This window comes from Mesoplodon mirus, assembly GCF_964341445.2.
Source record: "Mesoplodon mirus genome assembly, chromosome: 20".
Taxonomy (NCBI): Eukaryota; Metazoa; Chordata; class Mammalia; order Artiodactyla; family Ziphiidae; genus Mesoplodon; species Mesoplodon mirus.
In genome coordinates this window covers 29,469,940-29,493,312 of record NC_138996.1, presented here as the reverse complement: position 1 = coordinate 29,493,312, position 23,373 = coordinate 29,469,940, and the positions used below count along the sequence as shown (strand labels likewise).

Here is a 23,373-nt window from a genome sequence, read left to right as displayed (position 1 = left end):
TTAGTCTTGGTATTATATTGTATAACGTATTTACAAATGTTACATCCTCTTCAGGAACTCAGTTTTTGAATTAGTCCATTTTGTCTGATAAAAGTGTAGCTAGCTCTGCTCTTATGATTTCCATTTAGGTGGAATGTTTTCCTATCCCTTCACTTTGAGTCCATATGTATCCCCCAGAAAAACATGGGATAAATTATAAGCATCTGTGTTCTCAGTTTTGCCACCTGTGAAACACGGATATTTGTCATGTTCAAATGACTACCAAGAACCAGCCCTTCTGTTACCCTGGCAGCAGAGAAGCTCCAACTTTTTCTCTTAGCCTTCTGTATTTGTATATGGGAGGGGCTGGGACTCATGGGTGTCATTCCCAGTTGGTGATTTGTGGATTCATGGCTGTTGTGACAGGGGAATATGGGCAAGATCCGATTATCTTGGCTTCTTTCTGCTCTCCCAGCTTTCTGGGTGTTTTATGAATCACTAGGAGGGGCAGTACTTTGTCATTACATGAATAAGTGTAAATATATTAGGCATTCCAGAAATGGGATATTCCAAATGTCTTCAATCTCCTTCATGTACTAATTTATTCCCACTTATTTCTTTTTTTAGCAGTTACCTGACACTGAATCTTCTCATGAATGCTAAGGGTGGTGCTAAGTTAAAAGAGAGTGCACAGTGATTACAGGTCTAGAATTTCTCTCTTGTGCGGTTTACTTATTTATTTAAAGGATAACTTATAACTCAAGGCATTTCCACACTGATTACAGACATAGAATTTCTCTGACATGTGATTTATCCATTTAGTTTAACAGTTACAGCTGAGGATGAAGATTCTACCACATTCATTCCATTTGTAGTTTCAGTTCTCCCACCTGAGTCCACTGCTAAATGTTTTGTTACATAGGTGACATACATATGGATTCTCTCCACTTTGTATTAACTTTTTTTTTTTTTTTTTTTTTTTTTGCGGTACGCAGGCCTCTCACCGCTGTGGCCTCTCCCGTTGCGGAGCACAGGCTCCGGACACGCAGGCTCAGCGGCCATGGCTCATGGGCCCAGACGCTCCACGGCATGTGGGATCCTCCCGGACCGGGGCACGAACCCGTATCCCCTGCACCAGCAGGCGGACTCCCAACCACTGCACCACCAGGGAAGCCCTGTATTAACTTTAATTGAGTGGAGTAATAAGGACGAATAAAGGCTGTTATACATTGAATATAAACATAGTATTTCTTCACTGTGTGAGCCCACAATAGTGTTTATACTTTGAAGCTATGGGTGGTGAATCTTCCACATTTACTACCTTTACAGCATGAGTTCTCTCGTGTTGCTTAAGGTTAAAATATTTACTGAAGGCTTTCCCACATAGATAACATTTATGTGGTTTCTCTCCAGTGTGAATTCTCTTATGCAATCTAAAGTTATAACTTCTATTGAAGGCTTTACCACATATATTGCATTCATATGGTTTCTCACCAGTGTGAGTTCTTTCATGTCGTCTAAGGACAGAAGAGTGATTGAAGGCTTTCCCACATAGGTGACATTCATATGGTTTTTCTCCAGTGTGAGTTCTCTCATGTCGCTTAAGGACAGAGGAATCAGTGAAGGCTTTCCAACACAGATGACATTCATATGGTTTCTCTCCAGTGTGAGTTCTCTCATGTCGTCTAAGGACAGAAGACTCAGTGAAGGCTTTTCCACATAGATGACATTCATATGGTTTCTCTCCAGTATGAGTTCTCTCATGTTTTCTAAGGTGAGAACAATGAGTGAAGGCCTTCCCACATAGATGACATTCATATGGTTTCTCTCCATTGTGAGTTCTCTCATGTTGTCTAAGGTAAGAAATTTTACTGAATGTCTTCCCACATAGATGGCATCCATATGGTTTCTCTCCAAAGTGAGTTCTCTCATGTTTTCTAAGGTCAGAACAATGAGTGAAGGCTTTCCCACACAGATGACATTCATCTGGTTTCTCTCTAGTGTGAATCATCTCATGTCGCCTAAGGTTATAACTTTTACTGAAGGCTTTCCCACACAGATGACATCCATATAATTTCTCTCCAGTGTGAATTCTTTCATGTTTTCTAAGGTCAGAACAATGAGTAAAGGATTTCCCACACAGATGACATCCATGTGGTTTCACTCCAGTGTGAATCATCTCATGTCGTCTAAGGTTAGAACTTTTACTGAAGGCTTTCCTACATACATGACATTCAAATGTTTTCTCTTCAGTTTGAGTATTATTGTGCTGCCTAAGGGCAGAATTTTGAATAAAGGCATTCGTACGTTGATGACATTCATATGATTTACTTCTCTCATGAATTTGCTTATGTATATTAAAGGATGACAAGTAACTGATGGCTTTTCCAAAATCTTGGCTGATAAAGGGTTTCTTTCCCACTTGAGGTATCACATACTGAGTCAATGTTAAGATTTCAGTAAATTTTTCTCTGAAATCATTGCATTCCAAAGGATCCTCTTGACTGTGAGACCTCTGCTTTTTGAAAGGAAATGAGAGACTGTTACAGGTTTGCCCACATTTATTCATTCCTTCATTCATTCCTCTACATATAAATTCTAGAGTAATCATTCAGTGACAGACTCCAGTTAAAATTGTCCCTATGTTATTTACATAAACATGGGATATTACTCTCTTGCAAGCATAGATTTTATCTTTTGTAGTAACCCAACTGCAGAGACATCTGTTTATACAGATGTTAAAGACATTATTATGTTTCAGTGATTAGGAATATAAGCCATGATTATATAATTGTCTGTTTATATAAGACCTCAAGTTATGGTTTTCACTACAGGTTAATGTTTCTTTCCTAAAACCAAACTAACTAAAATTTTCTCCTGTGAGAGCCCATGATCCCAACTTTAATTAAATCAGGTAAGTGTGCCAAATTCCCCACTTATTCATTTCCTAGGTCTTCATTTGGAAGAACACGTTTACATCCGTGAAGCTTACCATTGCACTGATTACAGATGTGTCCTTCTTGTAGATATGTTGCATGGATATCATTTCCTGTTTTCTCAGATCATCTTCTCTATCTGAAATGACTGGAAAAAAATAAATCTCTATAATGGTATTAGGAATTAAAATGGTGAAGAGACCTAATGCCCATTTGTGTATGTTTCAAATACTGACACGCAGATGGCAAAGAATGTCAAATTAAGGAATAGTCTGAAGAGAAAAAAACGAAAGAACATCAAATTAAGGAATATTCTAAAGAGAAGAAACACATTATAGGACTATAACAATTGTCATTCTCAGGACTGAAATACGAGAAAAATAAAATGAAGATGGTGGGGACTTCCCTGGTGGTCCAGTGGTTAAGAATCTGCCTTCCAATGCAGGGGATGCAGGTTTGATCCCTGGTCAGGGAACTAATATCTCACATGCCACAGGGCAACTAAGCCTGTGTGCTGCAACTACTGAGCCCACGAACTCTAGAGCCCACACCACAACTAGAGAGCCTGGGAGCCACAACTACTGAGCCCACATGCCACAACTAGAGAAGCCCACACGCCACAATGAAGAGCCCATGTGCCACAATGAAGACCCGGGGCAGCCAATAAATAAACAAACAAACACTTAAGAGGAAGGAAAAAAAAAGAGGATGGCAAGTTGAGGAGGAAAAGAGAAGATCCTATTCATAGAACAGGACCATGAAAAGGGACTTTCTGTGAATGTTTATTAGCTCCAGTGAGTATATAAATTTCACCTTGCGTAAAGCCAAAGACAAAGGCAGAAAGACATGTGAATAGAAAATTGATACCTGCAAGGTATGACATCATCTGAAAAATTTTTCTCCTATGATATTGTCTAAATTTCAAAAATATCACTAAACTTAGATATCTTCATGTGATATTTCTTAGGGCCTATTCACTCACTGATCAGGCTCCTCCTCCTATTGAAGCACAGCTTCTCAGTTCTCACCTGGACTCTGGCCTTGCAGAAAACCTAACCCTTCTCTTGAAAGTTGCTCTCCTTGCTCCAAATGGGAAATCACATCTGATTTGTAGAGCTGATTGCCTGTTTGTAGGAGAAAGATATGTGGATTTTGAGTTCTGTGCTCATAACAGTGCATCAGTACAGGGCAGACTAATGAGGAAGAATACAATAACCTCTGAGGGTCAGCACAGAGAAGAGTACATTGAAAACAACATGTATACTCTTTGACCAGCAAAATGATAGCTCTTGAACTTGTTCCCAAGGACATTAAGAACCTATCACAGCTAACGCCCATGCCCAAGTTCAAAGACAGACTGTGGAATCTGCCATATTTTCATTCTACGGTGTTTTAATATTATATCCAAAAAGAATTCAAAAAATACAACCCCCAAAAACAATCCAATAAATACAACTTCCAATAAATACACCACAAAAATCTAAGTTCTATGTGGAAAACAATATATCTGTTATTTTTAACACTGTGATCTGATCAAACCAGTCCTTGCTGTGAAATACATTTTAAAAAATCAATACATTTACTCACCCATACAAAAATAATTCCCACCACTGTTTGAGTATCAGAGATTGAGTAGCAAGAAAGACACAAAATTATGTCAGGAAGATTACACTGTAGTGGGATTGACAAACTAAATGTAAGTAAGAAGTAAAGAAAACTGTGATAAGGTAGTTGTGAGAGTTATGAAAGGATCAAGACAGAGTTTGGAGTAAGAAATGGGAAAGGATTTCTGCATACTTGTTGAATGAATGAATACATACATAAAAAAGAGTAAGAGACTCACCAACTGAGACCAGATGACTGATGTTCTCTAGCATCACATCTCTGAATAGTTTCCTCTGGGATGTGTCCAGTAGGGCCCACTCTTCCTGGGTGAAGTCTACAGCTACATCCTTGAAGGTCACTGATTCCTAAAATATTATGGACATTGTTTCAGATAGGGCCATCTCTGCCAGGGGAGGATGGTACAGGTGTCAAGCACTAAGGAGGTGGGGGTCAAGTGTACAGAAATCTCAAACGGTATTTTGGGTCCAATCACATCATTCTCCGTGTTGACATGAACATCTGACTTTCGGATATACCTACAGAGACATACACACTCTAGATACATAAAACTTCATTATAAAGAGATAACACATGATGTGTGGTGTAACATACCCTGGAGATTTCCCAATAAATTTGTAATTACGACTTCCAGATCATGATTATAACATTTCCACTTGAAAACTTATATCGAAAACAGTCTTCTCAACCAATTTCAAGTAAATCTTTTTTTTTTTCCTTTTTTTTTTTGCGGTATGCGGGCCTCTCACTGTTGTGGCCTCTCCCGTTGCGGAGCACAGGCTCCGGATGCGCAGGCCCAGTGGCCATGGCTCACGGGCCCAGCCGCTCCGCGGCATATGGGATCCTCCCAGACCGGGGCACGAACCCGTATCCCCTGCAGCGGCAGGCAGACTCTCAACCACTGCGCCACCAGGGAGGCCCTCAAGTAAATCTTTTAAAGACTTCTCACAGGGATGAAGTATTCATGATATGCCACTTTTAAAGCACGACTATGGTGGGATTTCCCTGGTGGCGCAGTGGTTAAGAATCTGCCTGCCAAGGCAGGGGACACGGGTTTGATTCCTGGTCTGGGAAGATCCCACATGCTGCGGAGCAACCAAGTCCATGCGCCACAACTACTGAGCCTGTGCTCTAGAGCCTGTGTGCCACAACTACTGAGCCTGCATGCCACAACTACTGAAGCCTGTGCGCCTAGAACCCATGCTCTACAACAAGAGTAGCCACTGCAATGAGAAGCCCATGCACCGCAATGAAGAGTGGACCCCGCTCGCCGCAACTAGAGAAAGCCCATGTGCAGCAATGAAGATCCAACACAGCCAAAAATATATTAAAAAAAAAAAACAAGCATGGCTATGGTTAGATTATTCCCCTTTATGGTCTCAGTTTCTTCATCAGTGAAATAGTTTAATAATCTGTTATGAATTCTGAAAGATCTAATGAGCTAATGTGTAAAGTACTAACTATCTAGCAAATATTTCTTAAATATAACTTTTAGGTTTATTATTCATGAAATGGCAGAGAATACTGAAGCAACATCCAGGACTCTGCACAACTGACTAGAATTCAAACAGGTCTTGGGATCAGCAGGTGCAGGCTTTTATCTCTACAAAACTGAGGTGTTCATTATAAAGGATAAATGATTCAGCAGCTCAAGCCAGAGGCTCTGAGAGTCCCCCCAGCACCCGTAACACTGGATTGACTGACCTCACCTGTGGAAATATCTGAATCTCTATTGGTTTGTAATGTTTTCCTCCTCACTCATCTTCATCACCAGTATTCACTTCAATCCTAAGCTCATTACATTTAATAAAGTGGTTAATGACTAATTTTTTTTTTTTTTTTGCCAACTAGGCCATGGTCTTGATGAGAAAAAGAGAACCTCCCTCATCTCTTCTATGAATACACAGCATTAACAGAGACTGGAATATCTTAGTGTGATGTTGGGAAGGAGTTACCACTTGATGAGTCCTTGATCCAACAAGACCATTCCAGAATTCTGGGGAAACTTAACTGAAGCTCAGATCCTTGAAAAATCTCTCGAGTGTGCTTAGAACATGTGTGCCTGTAGGAGAAATATGTCCATATACTGAAAATAGAGATGCAATTTCAGTAGAAAGAGTAATTTCCTACTTACCTGTGATTCCATTGTAACTAGCTCAGCTGCCAGCTGACTTCTGGGTTTTCACTTACACACAGTCCAAGCAACAGGAGGCAAAGCTGAGGAAGAAGAAAAAAGTCATTAGACTCTAGCTGTTCACAACCTCCATATTCACTTATCATGAAGCCCCAACGTTTCACCTGGAAGTAGCCCCCTGGACAACCAAAAGAAACATGCAATGTGCTCTAAGAGAAATAGGGCTAGAGCTCTCCTCTACCAGGATCAAACGTAGGAAGGCTATGACTATTGTTGCTAGTAAAGAAGATATAAATACCTTCAATTTAGAGAGCAGAATGTGAAAAACCATTGAGTTTTGTATGCTAATTAACCCCTGGTGTTCAGAACTGTCCAATCCCCTCCGAATTCCGAACCATAGGGATCCCTGATTCATGTCACATGTGTCCCCACCTCTAGTAACCACTGTGGAACTTCTTAGGTTGAATCATTCTTACTCTGTGCACTAGCAGTTTCTCCAGCTCCGTTCCAGCCCTCTGGTGCCTCAATCCATCCCTACTTTTCCCTTCTTGCCTTTACAATCAAACTAAAAGATGAAGGTGCAGTTGCCGAATCCTCACATCCCAGTCACCACTTATCGTACCGATAATATCTGCATAAATAAATCCAACGTATGTGCCTCAGGCTTTTACCTAGAGCTTAATAAAAAGTACAACATGACCTCTTTTGGGGAACATACTCTTTCCTAGGTTTCTCTAACATCTCAGTCTACAGTCTTCAAAGGAATCTTGTCATTCTAACTCCTTATCACTTGCCAAGAACTTCTCAAACAATATTGTTGGAGGATCTCAAGACTCCATCCTACTCCTTCATCCTTCTCTACTTACATACACTGCCCAGGTATGCCCACATATTTATTCAGTTGTTTCAATTTCTTCCATTACTTTTTCTAAATTGAAAGTGACAAAACTCATATCTGAATTCCATTTCTGAGTTTGCTTCTTTTTTTTTTTGAAACTAACATACACTAGAAAGGAAATAGATCTCAGGACATTATCTCCCACTTTCCCCAAATATTACTCTTTATCTAGTCTCTAAACTTTTCAATGTCTCCACCAGACATCCAAGGGTTAACTTTTTTTTTTTTTTTTTTCGCGGTACGCGGGCCTCTCACTGTTGTGGCCTCTCCCGTTGCGGAGCACAGGCTCCGGACGCGCAGGCTCAGCGGCCACGGCTCACGGGCCCAGCCGCTCCATGGCATGTGGGATCTTCCCGGACCGGGGCACGAACCCGTGTCCCCTGCATCAGCAGGCGGACTCTCAACCACTGCGCCACCAGGGAAGCCTGGGTTGACATTTTATATGCTCTCTCAGAACATCACAAATACAATTTAGCTTTGTTATTACTTCTACACTATTCACTATTATCCTTCATGTCTACTCAAATCCACAAACACAATTTCCTACCCCATACTTATTTCCTTCAATCTGTTTGAATGTCAATTCCTCAGAGATCGTGTCACTGAATTCTTACCAAAATGAACACTTCTATTCACAAAAAATCATTTACAAAATAAAGGAGGGCTATCCCTCCTGGTGAAAATGATCTCCAGTACTCACCAGAACCCAAACAGATGGAAAATCCAGTGAAACCAAATATTTATCGAGGATGCTGACACAACATTCCAGAGTTCAGAGCTTCTTTCTCTTTCTAGAAAATGCATCATTTTGATAGTGAACTCTCTTTTAATGCAGTTGGCAACCTCATCAGTGTTGTAATCCAAAGGACAAATCTGATTAACTTGGGTCCCAATCAAGATAAATGTATCAAGAAATGCCTCTTTAGATAAACCCTGTAGATGAAATTAAGGACAACAAATTATATCCTTTAATTCTGCTTCTTCTAAAAGTCTCAAAAGCAAACTTCATGCCTTTTCTCAGAGACTTCGGGGTTTTATGGATTTTGGTTGTTCTGGGCAGTACTGAGAATCTGCAGCCCAGAGACCCCTTCCTGCTCTTTATTTTTATTTGTAGGAGGATTTGTAATCTACCAACATTTTCTCAGGCTGTGGACATAAGTGTGACTCTACAGAAGTGTAAGTGTTTGTGCTCAATAAATATCTACAGAAGGAAAATATCTTTTGTTTTTACTACCAAGTGAGAAAAAGCTCATCCAGTGTTAGGTCTCTTCAAGTCAGATCTAGCTCATGTCCTAAAAACTGCAAAACCCTACAATCCTCAAAATATTAAGGATTTCCAGAATAAATGATCAGTTTCAGGACTGATTTTATTGTAGACAGAATTTAATTTTTTTTATTGTGGTAAAATACACATAACATTTACCATCTTAGTCATTTTTAAATGTATAGTTCAGTGGTGTTAAATACATTCATAATATCGTGCAACCATCACTGCCATCCATCTCCAACACTCTCTTCATCTTGTAAAACTGAAACTCTGTACCCATTAAACAACTACTCCTTATTCCCCTCTCCTACCAATGCCTGGAAACCACCATTCTACTTTCTGTCTCTAAATAGGATTTGTTTTGGGGGGTGGGGCTGTGCTGTGGGACTTGGGGGATCTCAGTTCCCCGACCAGAGATTGAACCCAGGCCATGGCAGTGAGAGCCTGAATTCTAACCACTAGACCATCAGGGAATTCCCATCTAAGTAGCATATTTTAAAAAACTGATATTAAAAAGGAAATTAAACATTTAAAAATCTTAAGACATTACTTTATAGAAGGGTATTATTTCTGAAGGAAAATCAAGCAATATATTTCCATTTTAGATAAAGGCATAAGAAATACTTGATCCCATAAGAAATTCTTTGTAATTTTCTTTTTTAAAATTATACTCTTCTGACAGTAAAAAAAAGGATTTAGTATGTATTACTTTCTATCAACTATTTGATTTTCATGTATTTCTGAGATGGTCTATGTCTTTTCAGCCCATTTACTGCAACATATTTGAGGTAAGTGATGATCTCCTTTTGCCATAAATGAATATGTTTCATGTCAACTCAGAGCCAAGACCATAGCAGGGAGTGGTATCATACTGATGAATAAAGCAGAGAGATCACTTGTCCTTATGGAGTTAAAATACTAGCTTAGAACAGATTAAAGAAATAATGAAAAAAAACAAAAAAAATAATGACAAGGATACTACTCTGTGAACATATGAAGTGTTTCATTTGTGGAGGTGGGGAAGCTCTCTAGAAATGCACATTATTTATGACACCTTAAAAATTCAGTTGGGCAAAAAGTCTGAGGCAGTTTTGCAGAGGTGGAAATAGGTTCAGAAGTTTGTTTTTTCTTTCTGATTTAGGAACAAGTATAAAATCATGGACACATCATAGAATGGGCTGTACCCCAGGAAATGAGAACACATTGGAAGGCAGTTGAGTGACAGGAAGACCTGGAGAGGGTGTCAGGCAAGTAGATTTCAGGGCCCATAGGCCACTGTAATTGGATTGGTCCTTCTTCTAAAGCTAATGGGAATTCACTGGAGAACTGAGAGCAAGAAGATGACAGGAAGACTTGTGTTTGTAAATGAGCCTTTTGTTGAAGAATGGAGTTAAGTAATTCTGAAAGGTTTAATGAGTTTTAAGAACTGGATGATGGTTGTCTGGCACAGGGTGTGGGTAGTGAAATTATGGTGAGGGAGGTGGAAGGATATGAGAGAAAAAGAAAAGGAAACATAAACAAAACAATTTTTTGTTGTTTCTCAGATACTGTTGGGCACTGATTACAAGTCAGACTTAGTGCTACAGGCTGGGCATACAGTAAAGCAAAACAATGACATGATTACTGCCTCCCCTTAATGCATTTACAACTTAATAAACATAAATATTAAGTTACAATACGGTGTTACTATATAAACCTAAAGACAGGTTAGCAGAGAACTAAACTTATTTGGTTGGGCACAGGATAAAGATGGCCTGTCTGAGGTCTAATTTATTCAAAAATTATCAGAAGGAAATAGAAGTAGGAAGTATCCTAGAAATCAGTGCACTGGGTGCTTGAATCAGAACCAAGAAAAGAGAGGAAAGGAGAGGAAATTCAAAAACAGCATCAAAGAACTGAAACTGTATGGATTCTCAGAAGATATGATTTTAAACAAAAAAAAATTGGGGAATCCATTTTAACTGTCATACCTAATATTTTTTAAAGAGAACAGATCCAATCATAATATACTGAAATCAATATTTCCTGTTTAGTAACAATAATTTAAAAACTAAGTAAACACACAAAAGCCCATCTCTATGTACAACAGCAAAATATTATGACTCTCACTTGAAATAAATTTGCAAACCCATGTAAAGAAATTTTAAAACTTTTTGAGGACATAAATACGACATGAATAAAGCCTGCCATGCCAAATTCTTAGACTAGAAGACATGGTGACAAAAAAAGTCTCAGTGACTGCAGAAATTTGGTGCAACTCAAATTTAAAAGTCATATGCAGAATCTAAAAAAGAATGTATATATGTATATGTATAACTGAACCACTTTGCTGTACATCTGAAACACAACACTGTAAGTCAAGTATACCCCACCTCCAAAGTCATACGTGCTATTTCACATAAAAAATGAGAATTATCCTAAAAGTCAATTTTGTCTCAATTTTGATTTGGGATGAGGATACAGCCAAAATAATTGTGAAAAAGGAAAAAAATAGAGACAGGTCAAATTACATCTGAACGTGTATTATGTGAAACTTTAAAATAATTAAATTAAATAGTTGAAACAAACAATATATTATGACTAAATGAACATAATATTTTATACTATGAAATAGGTGACACCTTACAAAGGAAAGAAAAAAAAGCAAAGGCCATGAAGGAAGGATTTTGGTTTCACTTCATCAATGTTTTCAGAACAAAGTGTGCACATATGTGTGTGTGTATAATTAAATTATAAACTATAAGCAGAAAATAAGTAGAAAAATTCATTTTACATATACATGTCTATGAAGAGCAACAATCATTCAGTCTCAAGTAATTAGTAAAATGGAAATTAAAAACAGAGTTGTCATTTTATCCAAATCTACAACCATATATATATATGTATATATATAAAATATATATACATACATATATATATATACACACACACATATATATATATATATATATATAAAATGAGGGGCTTCCCTGGTGGCGCAGTGGTTAAGAATCCGCCTGCCAATACAGGGGACACGGGTACGAGCCCTGGTCCAGGAAGATCCAACATGCCGCGGAGCAACTAAGTCTGTGCGCCACAACTACTGAGCCTGCGTCTAGAGTCCATGAGCCACAACTACTGAGCCTCCGTGCCGCAACTACTGAAGCCTGTGCTCCTAGAGCCTGTGCTCCGCAACAAGAGAAGCCACTGCAACGGGAAGCCCGCGCACTGCAACGAAGAGTAGCCCCCGCTCGCCACAACTAGAGAAAGCCCGCACACAGCAATGAAGACCCAACGCAGCCAAAAATAAATAAATAAATACATTTAAAATGAATCCTGGTTAAAGTATGGGGGAAACCTCAGGAGTTGATGATGGATGAGGATTTCTTTACAGTTGTGTATTATGTGTGTACAGGGAATCGTGCCAGAATCTATTATAAAATGAAACGTACCATCTCTTGGCCCAGCAATGAAACCCCAAATACCCAAAGAGGCAGAATCCTCAAATATCTGTAGAAAAGTCAATTCTTTACAAATCCATGAACACCAAAGTCTCCCTGGGACGGATGTGATGTGAACAGTGTTAAAATCCTCTTACTGTTAGACATTTGGGTTGATTCTATTTTTAAACAATTACGGAATAAAATATACTATATGATGTGGATGAAATGCCACCTTAATTTGTCATGGCTAAGTCTCTAATCTCTACCTTCTATTGCAAATCATTAATATTTTGAGGCCAAATACACAGATTCACTTTGTTACGCTTCAAATGTATTACAAGATCAGGTAGAACAAATTTCCCCTTCTCCATGACTTTTTAGGTATTCCTGACATTAATTCAGTACCAATGTGTGCAGTTTCTTTAATCTTGGTCTATAGTACATCCAGATCTGGTCACTATGCAATCCCTACTGGCAAATCTTACTGACACTATGGTGCCCAGTCCTTGCCTCTAATCAATGTCTGGGCATGCAGCATTTCTCATAACGATACCCTAAATGAAGCCACTTCACAAGTTCCATGTCACTGGCTGACAGTAAGATAGAATTGGTCTGGAGATAGGAGAGGCCATCAGTGAGTGAGGAAATGTGTTAGGCAGGATATCTGAGAGTCAGATTTTGGCACGTCCTAAAAACAGCATTTCAGGAAGGAGAGGACAGATCAATCAACAGATAATATGACCTTTTCCAGATAAAGATTTATTCCTGACTCCTCATCTTCTTCCTCGTCTGAGGGTCTCTCGCAGGCAAGAAGTCACTCCCGAGTGTTGAGAATGTGCCATTCAGGTCTTCAAACAACGTATCCCCTTCCTGGCCACGACCACATATGTAGGGAGAAATTCAACATTTGGAAAAAATAGTCCTCTGCTGTCTGCTGAACTATCAGGGAGCAGGGACGATAAACTCCTACATGGAGACCAACAGCTAAGTTTCTCTGCCCTTTACTCCATACACCCTTCTACCCTGTAAAGCCCACACATCACAGGGCAGATATGGGAATGTTAGTTGGTGTGACCCTCCCTTTCAAGTCACCATCCTCACAGTGTCTTCTAGTACCTGCTGAGCACAGGATCCCCAAGTAAGGATGGGCAGAGGTCTCCTTTTCTCCTATTCCTGAGCTTCCCAGGCTCTCTTCCATTCCTTAACATCCAAACTGCATTGCCCTTTCTCCTCCAAGCTCCCTTCCCAGAGCCAAGTGTCATCTCCTCATTGGAGAAATAACTTTGCTCTGTGCTTAGTTTAAAAAATCTTGGTCTTTCCCTACCAGCTGCCTTTGTACTATGTGTGTGTGTTTGGGGGCAGGAAGAGATGTGAACAGGAGAGAGTAACCATTACTGGCCTCACAGGCATGGGGCGGTCTGGACTGGATAGTGGCAAGGCTTACCATTCTCACCCCTGCCCCTAAAGATTCCAGATCATATTTAATTCTCCCGAGCAAGGGCAAGTTCTCTGTCATGCTTTTAATCATACTGATGAAAATCATTTAATTTCTCTTTTCCATAATAAATATCAAAATATACATTTCCATGAATATATCAAAAAATATAATATTAAGAACACTTAATTATCGGCATTGGAAAACACAAAAGTTCCGCTGTGGAAATAGCTCTGAATAATGTATTCATCACGAACAAAGGAGGTCTGTGAGAACAAAGTTCTAGAACCATCCAGCCTATCATTCAATATTTGCAAAACAAACAAAAAAAAACAAAGGGGATTTGAAAAGAGCATATACTTGGTTGGAAACTAGCTCACAGACCAATAAATTAAAAAGTCACATACAGGAGAAAGGATGCTGTTGAATACTGGACTACCTGTTTTAAACTACCTGGTTTTGACTTTAAAGACAAAATTCATCAATATCCCTACCAACTGCACTGAAAAATAGTGTAAAACTTCTTTACTAAGCACTAAAGAATACTTTTAGTATACAATAAAGACAGGAAAAGCACTGAGGCCTCATGATCTGAACCTGACACAATACATTTAAAAAGAAAAGTAATTTCAAAATTAAACATCTAATGATTTGTAATCTATCCTTCTATTTTCCCCAACCGCTACTCTTGGTGAAATGCCCCTCACCTACTCCGTCCTTGGCCATCTCCCTCTTGGTCTCCTTTTTGTCTATTTTCATGTACCATACTGCTTCTTGCCCAGGTCACTTTCTTTTTCACCTGTATTTTGTCTTTCCAATTCCATTGCACCCACCTTCCTCCCTCCTCTATTTTACTTTTCAAGTCCTCACTCTCCTTTACTCCATCGGTCTCCTTGTTCTGTCTCATCCTCCCCCGCCCACTCGACATCCACAGGGGTGGGAACAAAGATGCTCTGCCCAGAAGAGCACACTTTCCCGTGAGACATCAGGAATGTGGACACACGTTGGCCGGTATCGCCAGCGGACAGGATTTGGGACGGAAGGACACGGGGTGTCACTGGACAGGACTGGTCCCCTGCCCCCAGCCCGGGGTTCTAGGGCCCTTCTGAGGTGGTGACCGCGAAGGGCCGCGAGCGGCATGGCCAGGCCGCAGGAGGCCCAGGATGGGCAGGTGGTCTCAGGAGAACACTGGGGTCTGTGGAGTCCCAGGGCCGCGGGAGGGCTCGGCGTCCCGGGCTGCCCTGAGGGGCCGAGAGGGGCGCGAAGGGCGAGAGTCCACGTCGCGAGTGGGGACCTGACACGGCGCGGCTCGGGCCGGGAGACGGAGAAGAGACCGAAGGCAGAAAGGCCTGACGGGGACGGCCGCGGAGCGATTTTGACCGGAAACGGACGCGGACTCGGACCCGGCAGCCGAGCGCCCGGCATCCCGAGTCTCAGGGCGACGCGGGCCGGAGGGGCGAGAACGGGGACCCCCAGAACCTGTGTGTGATGGATGCGGTCCGGGGGGGGCTGTGGGGCGCGCCTCTAATTCTCAGAGTCGAGGCTCACTCACCCGAGGGGACCTTCGCTCCCGAAATCCGCTTCCGCATCGGCAGGAAATTACGCAAGAGGGGCGGGGCCTTACTCAGGGAGAGGCGGGGCGGAGCGGCGTGGGCGTGGGCGAGGGCGAGGCCTGAGCCTTCCCGCCCAGCTCCCGGCTGTTTCCGGCTCGGCCCCTACCCCGACCAGACACACCTCCAGTCTCAGCGTTTGTGTGCGTCGGATTCGGCTGGTGTCTGGGGAGCCGGGCTGCTCCCTCGGGGCTTCAAGTTAAGTGTTTCGGACAACTGTAGGTACGAGCTTAGAGCTGTGAGCCCTTTCGTAGTGAATGCTGGAATGTTTCCCTGTTAAAATGTTGAAAACGGTTTAGGTCGAAATCCGCTTTCGCGCCTGGAGACTCGTGTCCTGCGAGTGCTCGGGGCGCGACTCGGCCTCGGGCGGGGACCTCGCTGGGTCCAAGTGGGCCGTGGTGGGATCCCGAACAACGTCTGTGGTTCCTGCGCTTGGAATGGGTTATTCAGTTTAGCAAGGGCTGGAATTATCTGTGCTGGTGATGGAAACCAGAGCGACCATGATTTCCATGTCTGCTCCCGGGTCACCAGAGACGCAGCCCTGGGCTCAGTATCGGGGACTTCATGGGGCCAAGCGTGGATGGCATCACATAATTTGTTGTTAATTTCTAAATATTTTCCCATTTTCCTTATCTATATTCCCACAGCTATCCGAAAGAATGTTAGTGTTAAAGAAAAAACTTCAGTGATACTTGTTAAAGCTGATGAAATAAATTTATATTTTAAGGCGGGACAAGAAAAAAATTAAACATAAAATTTTCTGTGTTTGGACCTCCTCCCTCCATAACGTGCTATGTGCATCTGCATTACACGTTAACCAGAGCTCCTCAAAGATGGCGGTGCCTGCTCAACCATAAAGATCAATTTTTTTTTCTTCTTAAGCTAGCAATGTAACTTCTTAAAAGAATAATGAATAATGTTCTTTCCCAGCTCTGTAGGGGGTAATGATGGCTTGCAGCTCGCTTTGTATGGGCTTACCTGGACTATGTATCCTTGGTGAACTTTCTGTAAATATCAGTATGTCATTTTGATGTATGATCGTTTGTCTCAAAAATGTACTTGACTATGTCCTAGAGTTCTAACAGGCAGAGCTTTCTGAGAATCTGCTTCCCGACTTATAATCCTCAGTTTGGTTCAAATAAAAATTCCCTTTTTTCTTCTTAATTCAATTAACTATCAAGTTTTCTTCTTAACTTGACAGTTAATTGAATGTTCCTCGACAAGGCATCATAAGGAAGATTTTATTCTGGGGGTGAGCTATCTCCCCAATTGGTATAAGAACCACTGCAGTGGGATTTTGTATTGGGTGAGAGAGATTGGGGTGAACTCCAGATACAGGATGAAGTGGGAATTTATAGCCAACGAGCAGGGTTGGGAGGTCAGTGGATAGAAAATTACTAAGAGGAAGCATCATGGGTAAGGGGAATTCTGGCTAAACTGATGAGCAGGTTTCTTTCAGAAGACACTCCATGGTGATCAGACATCACCTATGGAATAGCAGAGAATGAGGAACCTGAGCAGATATCGAGGGTGGTGGATTCTCGTTGAACTGACTTAGCAGCATTCTTGCTAAAACTGGATTTTACAAGGAAGTGCATAGATGGGCATAAGAGAAGCTTTAGGAGCCTAAAGTTTGGTCAAGCAAAGAATGTTTGTCTTCAACCCAATCAAAAAATGACAGAAGACCTAAATAGATATTTCTCCAAAGAAGACATACAGATGGCCAAGAGGCACATGAAAACCTGCTCAACATCACTAATCATTAGAGAAATGCAAATCAAAACTACAATGAGGTATCACCTCACACCAGTTAGAATGGGCATCATCAGAAAATCTACAAACAACAAATGCTGGAGAGGGTGTGGAGAAAAGAGAACCTTGTACTGTTGGTGGGAATGTCAATTGATACAGCCACTATGGAGAACAGCATGGATGTTCCTTAAAAAACTAAAAATAGAATTACCATATGACTCTGCAATCCCACTACTGGGCATATATCCAGAGAAAACAATAATTCAAAAAGACACATGCACCCCAATGTTCATTGCAGCACTATTTACAATAGCCAGGTCATGGAAGCAACCTAAATGCCCATCAACAGACAAATGGATAAAGAAGATGTGGTACATATATACAATGGAATATTAGCCATAAAAAGGAACGAAATTGGGTCAATTGTAGAGACGTGGATGGACCTAGAGACTGTCATACAGAGTGAAGTAAGTCAGAAAGAGAAAAACAAATATCGTATATTAACACATATATGTGGAATCTAGAAAAATGGTACAGAACTGGTTTGCAAAGCAGAAATAGAGACACAGATGTAGAGAACAAACGTATGGACACCAAGGGGGGAAAGCGACTGGGGGTGGTGGGTGGGATGAATTGGGAGATAGGGATTGACATATATACACTAATACATATAAAATAGATAAATAATAAAAAAGAATCTTTTAAGTTAATATCTATCTATTTATTTTGGAAAATTTGAAGTTCATGCTGGCTAGAATTTGGCAAGATCAGATCCCAACTATTTATGCTACAGAGATTTTTCCAAAATAAGACACACTTCTGATTTTCCCAGAACTGTGAAAGGAAAATCAAAATGGAGTCAGTATTGCTGAGAGAGTTCTCTAAAATGGAGCCGGGAGACCCTTAAGGAAGTGTGACCTAATGCATCTCTCAGCCTGGATGGAATCTCACCTTTTGACCTGATGAAGTCATCCAGAACATCTGCCAGAAACTCATGACAGCCTATCTACGTATTGCACCCCTACCCTAAAACAACTTGTGATTCCCAAGGACAAATATTTTCTGACTCTCATCAGCATTAATTACAATTCTCACCAGGCAAGTTTTAACAACCTGTGGCTTTTTGTCTTTATAAGCCCCTGACTCTTGCTGTTCTCCTGAACACTCCTCTGGGGTTACCAAGTCTGTCTCCTGAATTGCAATTCTTAAGACCCCCCCAAAATAAACTCTTTTGTTGTTTGCAGCCTCCTGCATTATTTTTTGGTTGATAGAACAAATACCATCTTCTCCAAGTTTAACATTTATTTCATATTAACATGTGAACCAAAATCAACTTAAATTTTGGAAGATATCTTTTTCTTAGGCAGTAGAACTGGAACTACCCTGGGTTTCATATAGAGGAGGGGGAGCAGCTCTGCTCACTGCTCCTCCGGGTCTCTAGGGCTGAGTTCATGTCCCCCGAGCTCAGCTTACCCCTCTAATTGCATTGAAGAGCTCTTTCTGTAAATGCCTCTGTACCTAAAACTAGAGCTCAAGAATTCCCAGGTTTAAGCAGTCATGAGCAGTTTCTCTTTTTCTCAGCATTCCCTCTTCTGCTGCCCCGGGTAGTCTTTTCCCATAATATGCACAGATGCATGTCCCCAAACCTAGGAGGTGGGAACTCAGGCTATATAATATGGGAAAGGGGAGATACAGGGAGCTTGGAGGACTGGTAGTTAATCCCTGGACCCTAAGTGAGACACCTCTACGCATCTCCTGATCACTTTCTGAGTGTCACTTCGTTGGACAGAGGCCTTGGGACAGTTCTGTGGATCCCAGGTAGCCTCATGCCCTTAAGTCTCTTAGGGTATTTCCTATAGATGTTGGTACTTACTTCACTTTGCAAGCCATACATTGAATTTAGAAAAAAGTATTTTTTTTTCTTTTCTTCAGAAGGAGACTGCCTAAGTAAGCAGATTCCTGTAGAATGAGATAAAGTCCAGGAGGGCAAAGTTGGGAATGAAAAGGAGGTTCCAGTAAAAAGGCCATGTGTGGACAAGACAGTAAAGCAGACCAGCATGTGTCCCATAAAGGAAATGCTGGTGCTTCTGTTCAAGGGAGATATGAGTAACACTGAAATGACCCCTCTGGCCATACCTGATGAGATTTGAGCCATGTTAAGAGCTGGTCCTTATCTTGTCAGCCATGCTTTCACAAGGTTCACTCATAAGGATCCCTGGTGCACTTGTCAAACACGCAGAGTCCTGGTGTCCATCACTGACTAGAGAGGAAGGGCCACTGATGAATTCTCATTTCCACATTCTGCAGGGGATTAATAACCTTTGAGAACGGTGTCTGGTGTTTCTCAAGCCTCACAAATGCACGTGTGGTGTGCATGCAGTTTTTCCCACACCAACAACCGATACTCTGACACCAACTGGATGTCCTACCTTATTCATTGGGCTGGAAAAAAATCTCTGGGTTTTGACAAACCCATAGTGTGTGTGTCAGTATAGAACTGCATGGAATACTTCTACCCCAAAGCCACCCCATGAACTGTTTACCACCTGTGTAGTTTTGCCTTTTCCAGAATGTTGTGTAAATTGGTCACACTGTGTAGCCTCTTCAGAGTGGATTCTTTCACTTGGCAATGCATACATAAAATTCATCCATGTCTTTGCATGTGTTGATGGTCCATTCCTTGCTGTTGCTGCATAGTACTCAACTGCATGGATAAGGATGAAAAATACTTTTCCCTATACCTTTCTAGGTTCTTGGCTTAGGCCCTCCTGTAATAAGTGAGAAAAAACAGAAGTTTAATAGCGTGTATACTTCCTGTATACTTGGGAGATACCCAGGAAAACGGAGTCACTCTCTGAAATGGCCCAAGCCATCACCTTAAGTGCCATCTTCAGCTAAAAACAGAAGAAAGATGTTGGGGGAAGGGGGTACCCAGTTAAGGAAAGTTATTAGGCAAAGCACAAGGTGAGGCCCCAGAGTGGGGTCTGAACCCACCACCCACCCAGGGTGACTGCCCACACCCAGCAGGTTCCACATGTCCCCTCTGAGGGGACCAGCTCACAGAGCCTCCTCTTAGGGGGATTCACTTTGCAAAACCTTCCCTTCAGCAGATTCACGTTACAAAACCTTTTAACAGGATTCGTCTCACAATCCTTTTTTTTGGGCAGGGCAGTCACGTGGGAGGCTTGTCACCCTGAAGTGGGTTCAGTCTCACGTCACCAGGCCAGCTTTCCTGGGTCACACTCACCACCTGCTTGTCCACTCCCAGCTTAGGCCCAGAAATGCCCCCTCGGTTCCCACCCCACGGCTCCACCTGGGCACTCACTCCTATCCTGCCTGGTCCTTCCCTTCCGTGTCCCCTGCAGGGTCACCAGGAGCTTCCACCTGCCCCAGGCAGGCTGTCTGTTCTGTCCTGGGGAGGCCTCTGTGGTGTCAGGTAGAAGAAACAAGAGGTACCCATAGGGCTTCCCTCATGCAGCACAGTGGCCAGCACCCGCCTACTGACCTCATCACTCTGGATGGGCCCAGGCAGGGGCTCAGGGGGCCTGCAGTAGCTCTTTGTTCTTATCTCACCCCAGCACCACCCACGGGGGAGTTGCTAAGCAGCTGTGATGCCTGCAAAGAGAGGACGCTCATTCACATGCCCCTCCCAGCCCATGGGACTCTCGTGGGCAGGCCCTTCCCAGAATATGGAGCTCACCTGGGCAGGCACCCTGGCAGGGCTCAGCACACAAGAACTGTGCCCATAGCCCTTGTTGCAGAGCACAACCAGCCTGAGCACCTCAGAGCAGGATCTGAACTAACAAACAGCAGCTCCTGGACAGGTCTGTGAGCCTGGGCTTCACTCTGTGCGGCCTCCCTCTACCGGGTCTTCCAGAGGCTTCCACTGCAGCCAGGGCACCAGGTCTCTGTCTCCACCCACCACCCCTCCTCTCTCTGACTTCCAGATTCCTCTTGTGTGGAGAGGGTCTTCTTGAAGTTGTTTCCTACTCATGGGCCAGTTAAAATGATTAGAAAACAAGCCAGAGCTGCAGCCCCTTGTGTATCCTGACTCTCAGGACCCTACACCTGTTCCTTGGACCTGGCCGGTACAGCAAGGCCCATTTTCTGCAACTATGAGCCCCTGATGGGTGAGGATTGGCTGGCCTGGGCAGCCTGACCCGGCCAGCCAGCCAGCCCTTCCCAGGTGTGCCTGGGTTGAGGTCAATATAACCACCCCCCACCCCACCCCTCCAGGCAGCAGGATTCCCTGCAGCTGTGCCTGATGCCATACTTTCTGCTCCGGCAGCAGCCGCGGGACTGGGCTGGTGGGAGGGAGTGAGCGACCACAGCCTTGTGGGTGTCCCGGCCTAAGTGGGGCTCTGCTGGACTGTATAGGAGTTGCCAGGCTGCCACCTGCTAAGGAAGAAGGTGTGTCGCCCATACGTGCTGTTGAAATTTCTCCCCAGGCAGAGGTGAGGAAGCAAGAAAAAAAGAAGTAGGAGCCAGGACAGGAGGGGTAACTCAGGTAGGTAAATGGAAAGCTTCCCAAAGAGCATCTGGGCCAGGACCATCCCACATGGTCTGCAGGAGCCAATTCAGCAAGTGTGCTGTCCCTGGTGTGGCTCCAAGCCCTTTCCTCCAGCCTGTAAGGTCCTTGCACATATTTAGGTTTGCTTCCCTGGGAAGGGTGGATAAAACTCAGGAGCAGCTGGCCTGGGGTTCAACTAATGTTTACTCAGAGATGCCTCCACAGGGCTCACGAGCTTTCCAATGAGGACCCTCCTTGTGGGGACTGCTGGCTGCATGTGAGAAAATTCCCCACCTCCGACCATCTTCAGAATTGTTCATCAGTGTAGTAAGTGTCCTGATTGGGTTTTCATTGTATAACTGGCGGGTTCTTAATTAGCAACGTGAATGGTGACATTAAATAGCCTCAATCAGGGTTGAGATACCTTCCCCCACATGTACAGGTGTAAGGACCTGGGAGGCCATGGGCAGCCGGCACCCTTAGGGATGGGCTTCCGACTGACCCCTCAACATTCTGGTGTCCAGCCACTGCTTTAGGATTTCTGGGGGCCCAATGCTGACTCTGAGGGTTCTGCAATCGAGCCTCTGTCTGCCTTTAGTGAGACCCACACTTCCAGGATCCTACCGAGCAGTGTCTGTGTGACTGTTCTGTGGCTTCTGTAACAAATGACCACAATGTACCCTAAACCTCACCCGTTCACTAACCCTAACCCTAGCCCTAAACATAACCCAAACCGCAACCTTACACATAACCCTAACCCGTACCATAATCCTAACCCATACACTAACACGAACCTGTGCCCTAACACGTACCCTGACCCTAACCCATACCCTAATCCTAACCCGTGCCCTAACACGTACCCTGACACTAACACGTTTCTGTACACTCACCTGTACCCTAAACGTTAACCGTTCACTAAACCTAACCCTAGCCCTAAACCTAACCCTAACCCCAAAACTACACCTTACCCTAACCTGTACCCTAATCCTAACCGTTACACTGACACTAACCCGTGCCCTAACAAGTACCCTGAACTTAACACGTTTCCATAGCCTCACCTGTACCCTAAACCTTACCCGTTCCGTAACCCTAAACCTAGCCCTAAACGTAACCCAAACCCCTACCCTACCCCTTACCATAACCCGTACACGAACACTAACCCGTGCCCTAACATGGACCCTGACACTAACACATTTCCATACTCTCATCTGTACCCTAAACCTTAACCGTTACCCTAAACTGTACCCTAATCCTAACCCGTACACTAGCACTAATCCATGCCCTAACATGTACCTGGACCCTAACACGTTTCCGTACTGTCACCTGTACCCTAAAGCTTACCCGTTTGCTAACCCTAACCCTAGTCCTAAACCTATCCCTAACCCCAACCCTACCCCGTACCCTAACCCATACCCTCCTAACACGTACACTAACACTAACCTGTGCCCTAACATGTACCCTGACCCTAACACGTTCCTGTACCCTCACCTGTACCCTAAACCTTACCCGTTTGCTAACACTAACCTTAGCCCTAACCCTAACCCCAACCCTACCCCTTACCCTAACCCGTACCGTAATCCTAAACCGTACATTAACACTAAACCGTGCCCTAACACGTACCCTGACCCTAACACTTTTCCGGAGACTCCCCTGTACCCTAAATCTTACCCGTTCGCTAACCCTAATCCCTAGCCCTTAACCTAACCCCAACCCTATCCCTTGCCCTAACCGTGCCCTAATCCTAACCCGTACACTAACACTAACCCGTGCCCTAACACGTACCCTGACACTAACACGTTTTCGTACC

At 43.0% G+C, this 23,373-nt stretch overlaps 1 protein-coding gene across 8 annotated transcripts; it reads right to left on the bottom strand.

The window, feature by feature from the left end:
• Positions 1-685: 685 nt before the first annotated feature.
• ZNF596 (zinc finger protein 596) lies at positions 686-19,215 on the bottom strand. Of its 8 annotated transcripts, none has more exons than XM_082608611.1 (8): positions 15,247-15,266; positions 13,002-13,129; positions 8,271-8,503; positions 6,673-6,755; positions 4,759-4,885; positions 3,944-4,039; positions 2,972-3,063; positions 686-2,497 (listed from the first exon to the last, which is right to left on the bottom strand). In XM_082608611.1, the coding sequence occupies exons 4-8, from the start codon at positions 6,682-6,684 to the stop codon at positions 1,232-1,234; spliced, it is 1,593 nt and encodes a 530-aa protein (XP_082464737.1). In that variant the 5' UTR covers positions 6,685-6,755; positions 8,271-8,503; positions 13,002-13,129; positions 15,247-15,266; the 3' UTR covers positions 686-1,231. The 8 variants fall into 8 exon arrangements, with proteins under 8 accessions (XP_082464737.1, XP_082464736.1, XP_082464739.1 ...); XM_082608610.1 differs by lacking the exon at positions 15,247-15,266 and adding an exon at positions 15,174-15,236; XM_082608613.1 differs by lacking the exons at positions 13,002-13,129; positions 15,247-15,266 and adding an exon at positions 19,193-19,215.
• Between the last annotated feature and the right edge of the window lie 4,158 nt (positions 19,216-23,373).

Bases quoted from the DNA above. Each gene is read 5' to 3' on its own strand.
- ZNF596 (XM_082608613.1), bottom strand. The intron at 3,064-3,943 runs GTGAGAACTGAG...ATTTTTTTCCAG, and splicing joins TCTGCAAGGCCAGAGTCCAG to TCATTTCAGATAGAGAAGAT. The intron at 2,498-2,971 runs GTAAGCTTCACG...CCTTTCAAAAAG, and splicing joins CATCTGTAATCAGTGCAATG to CAGAGGTCTCACAGTCAAGA.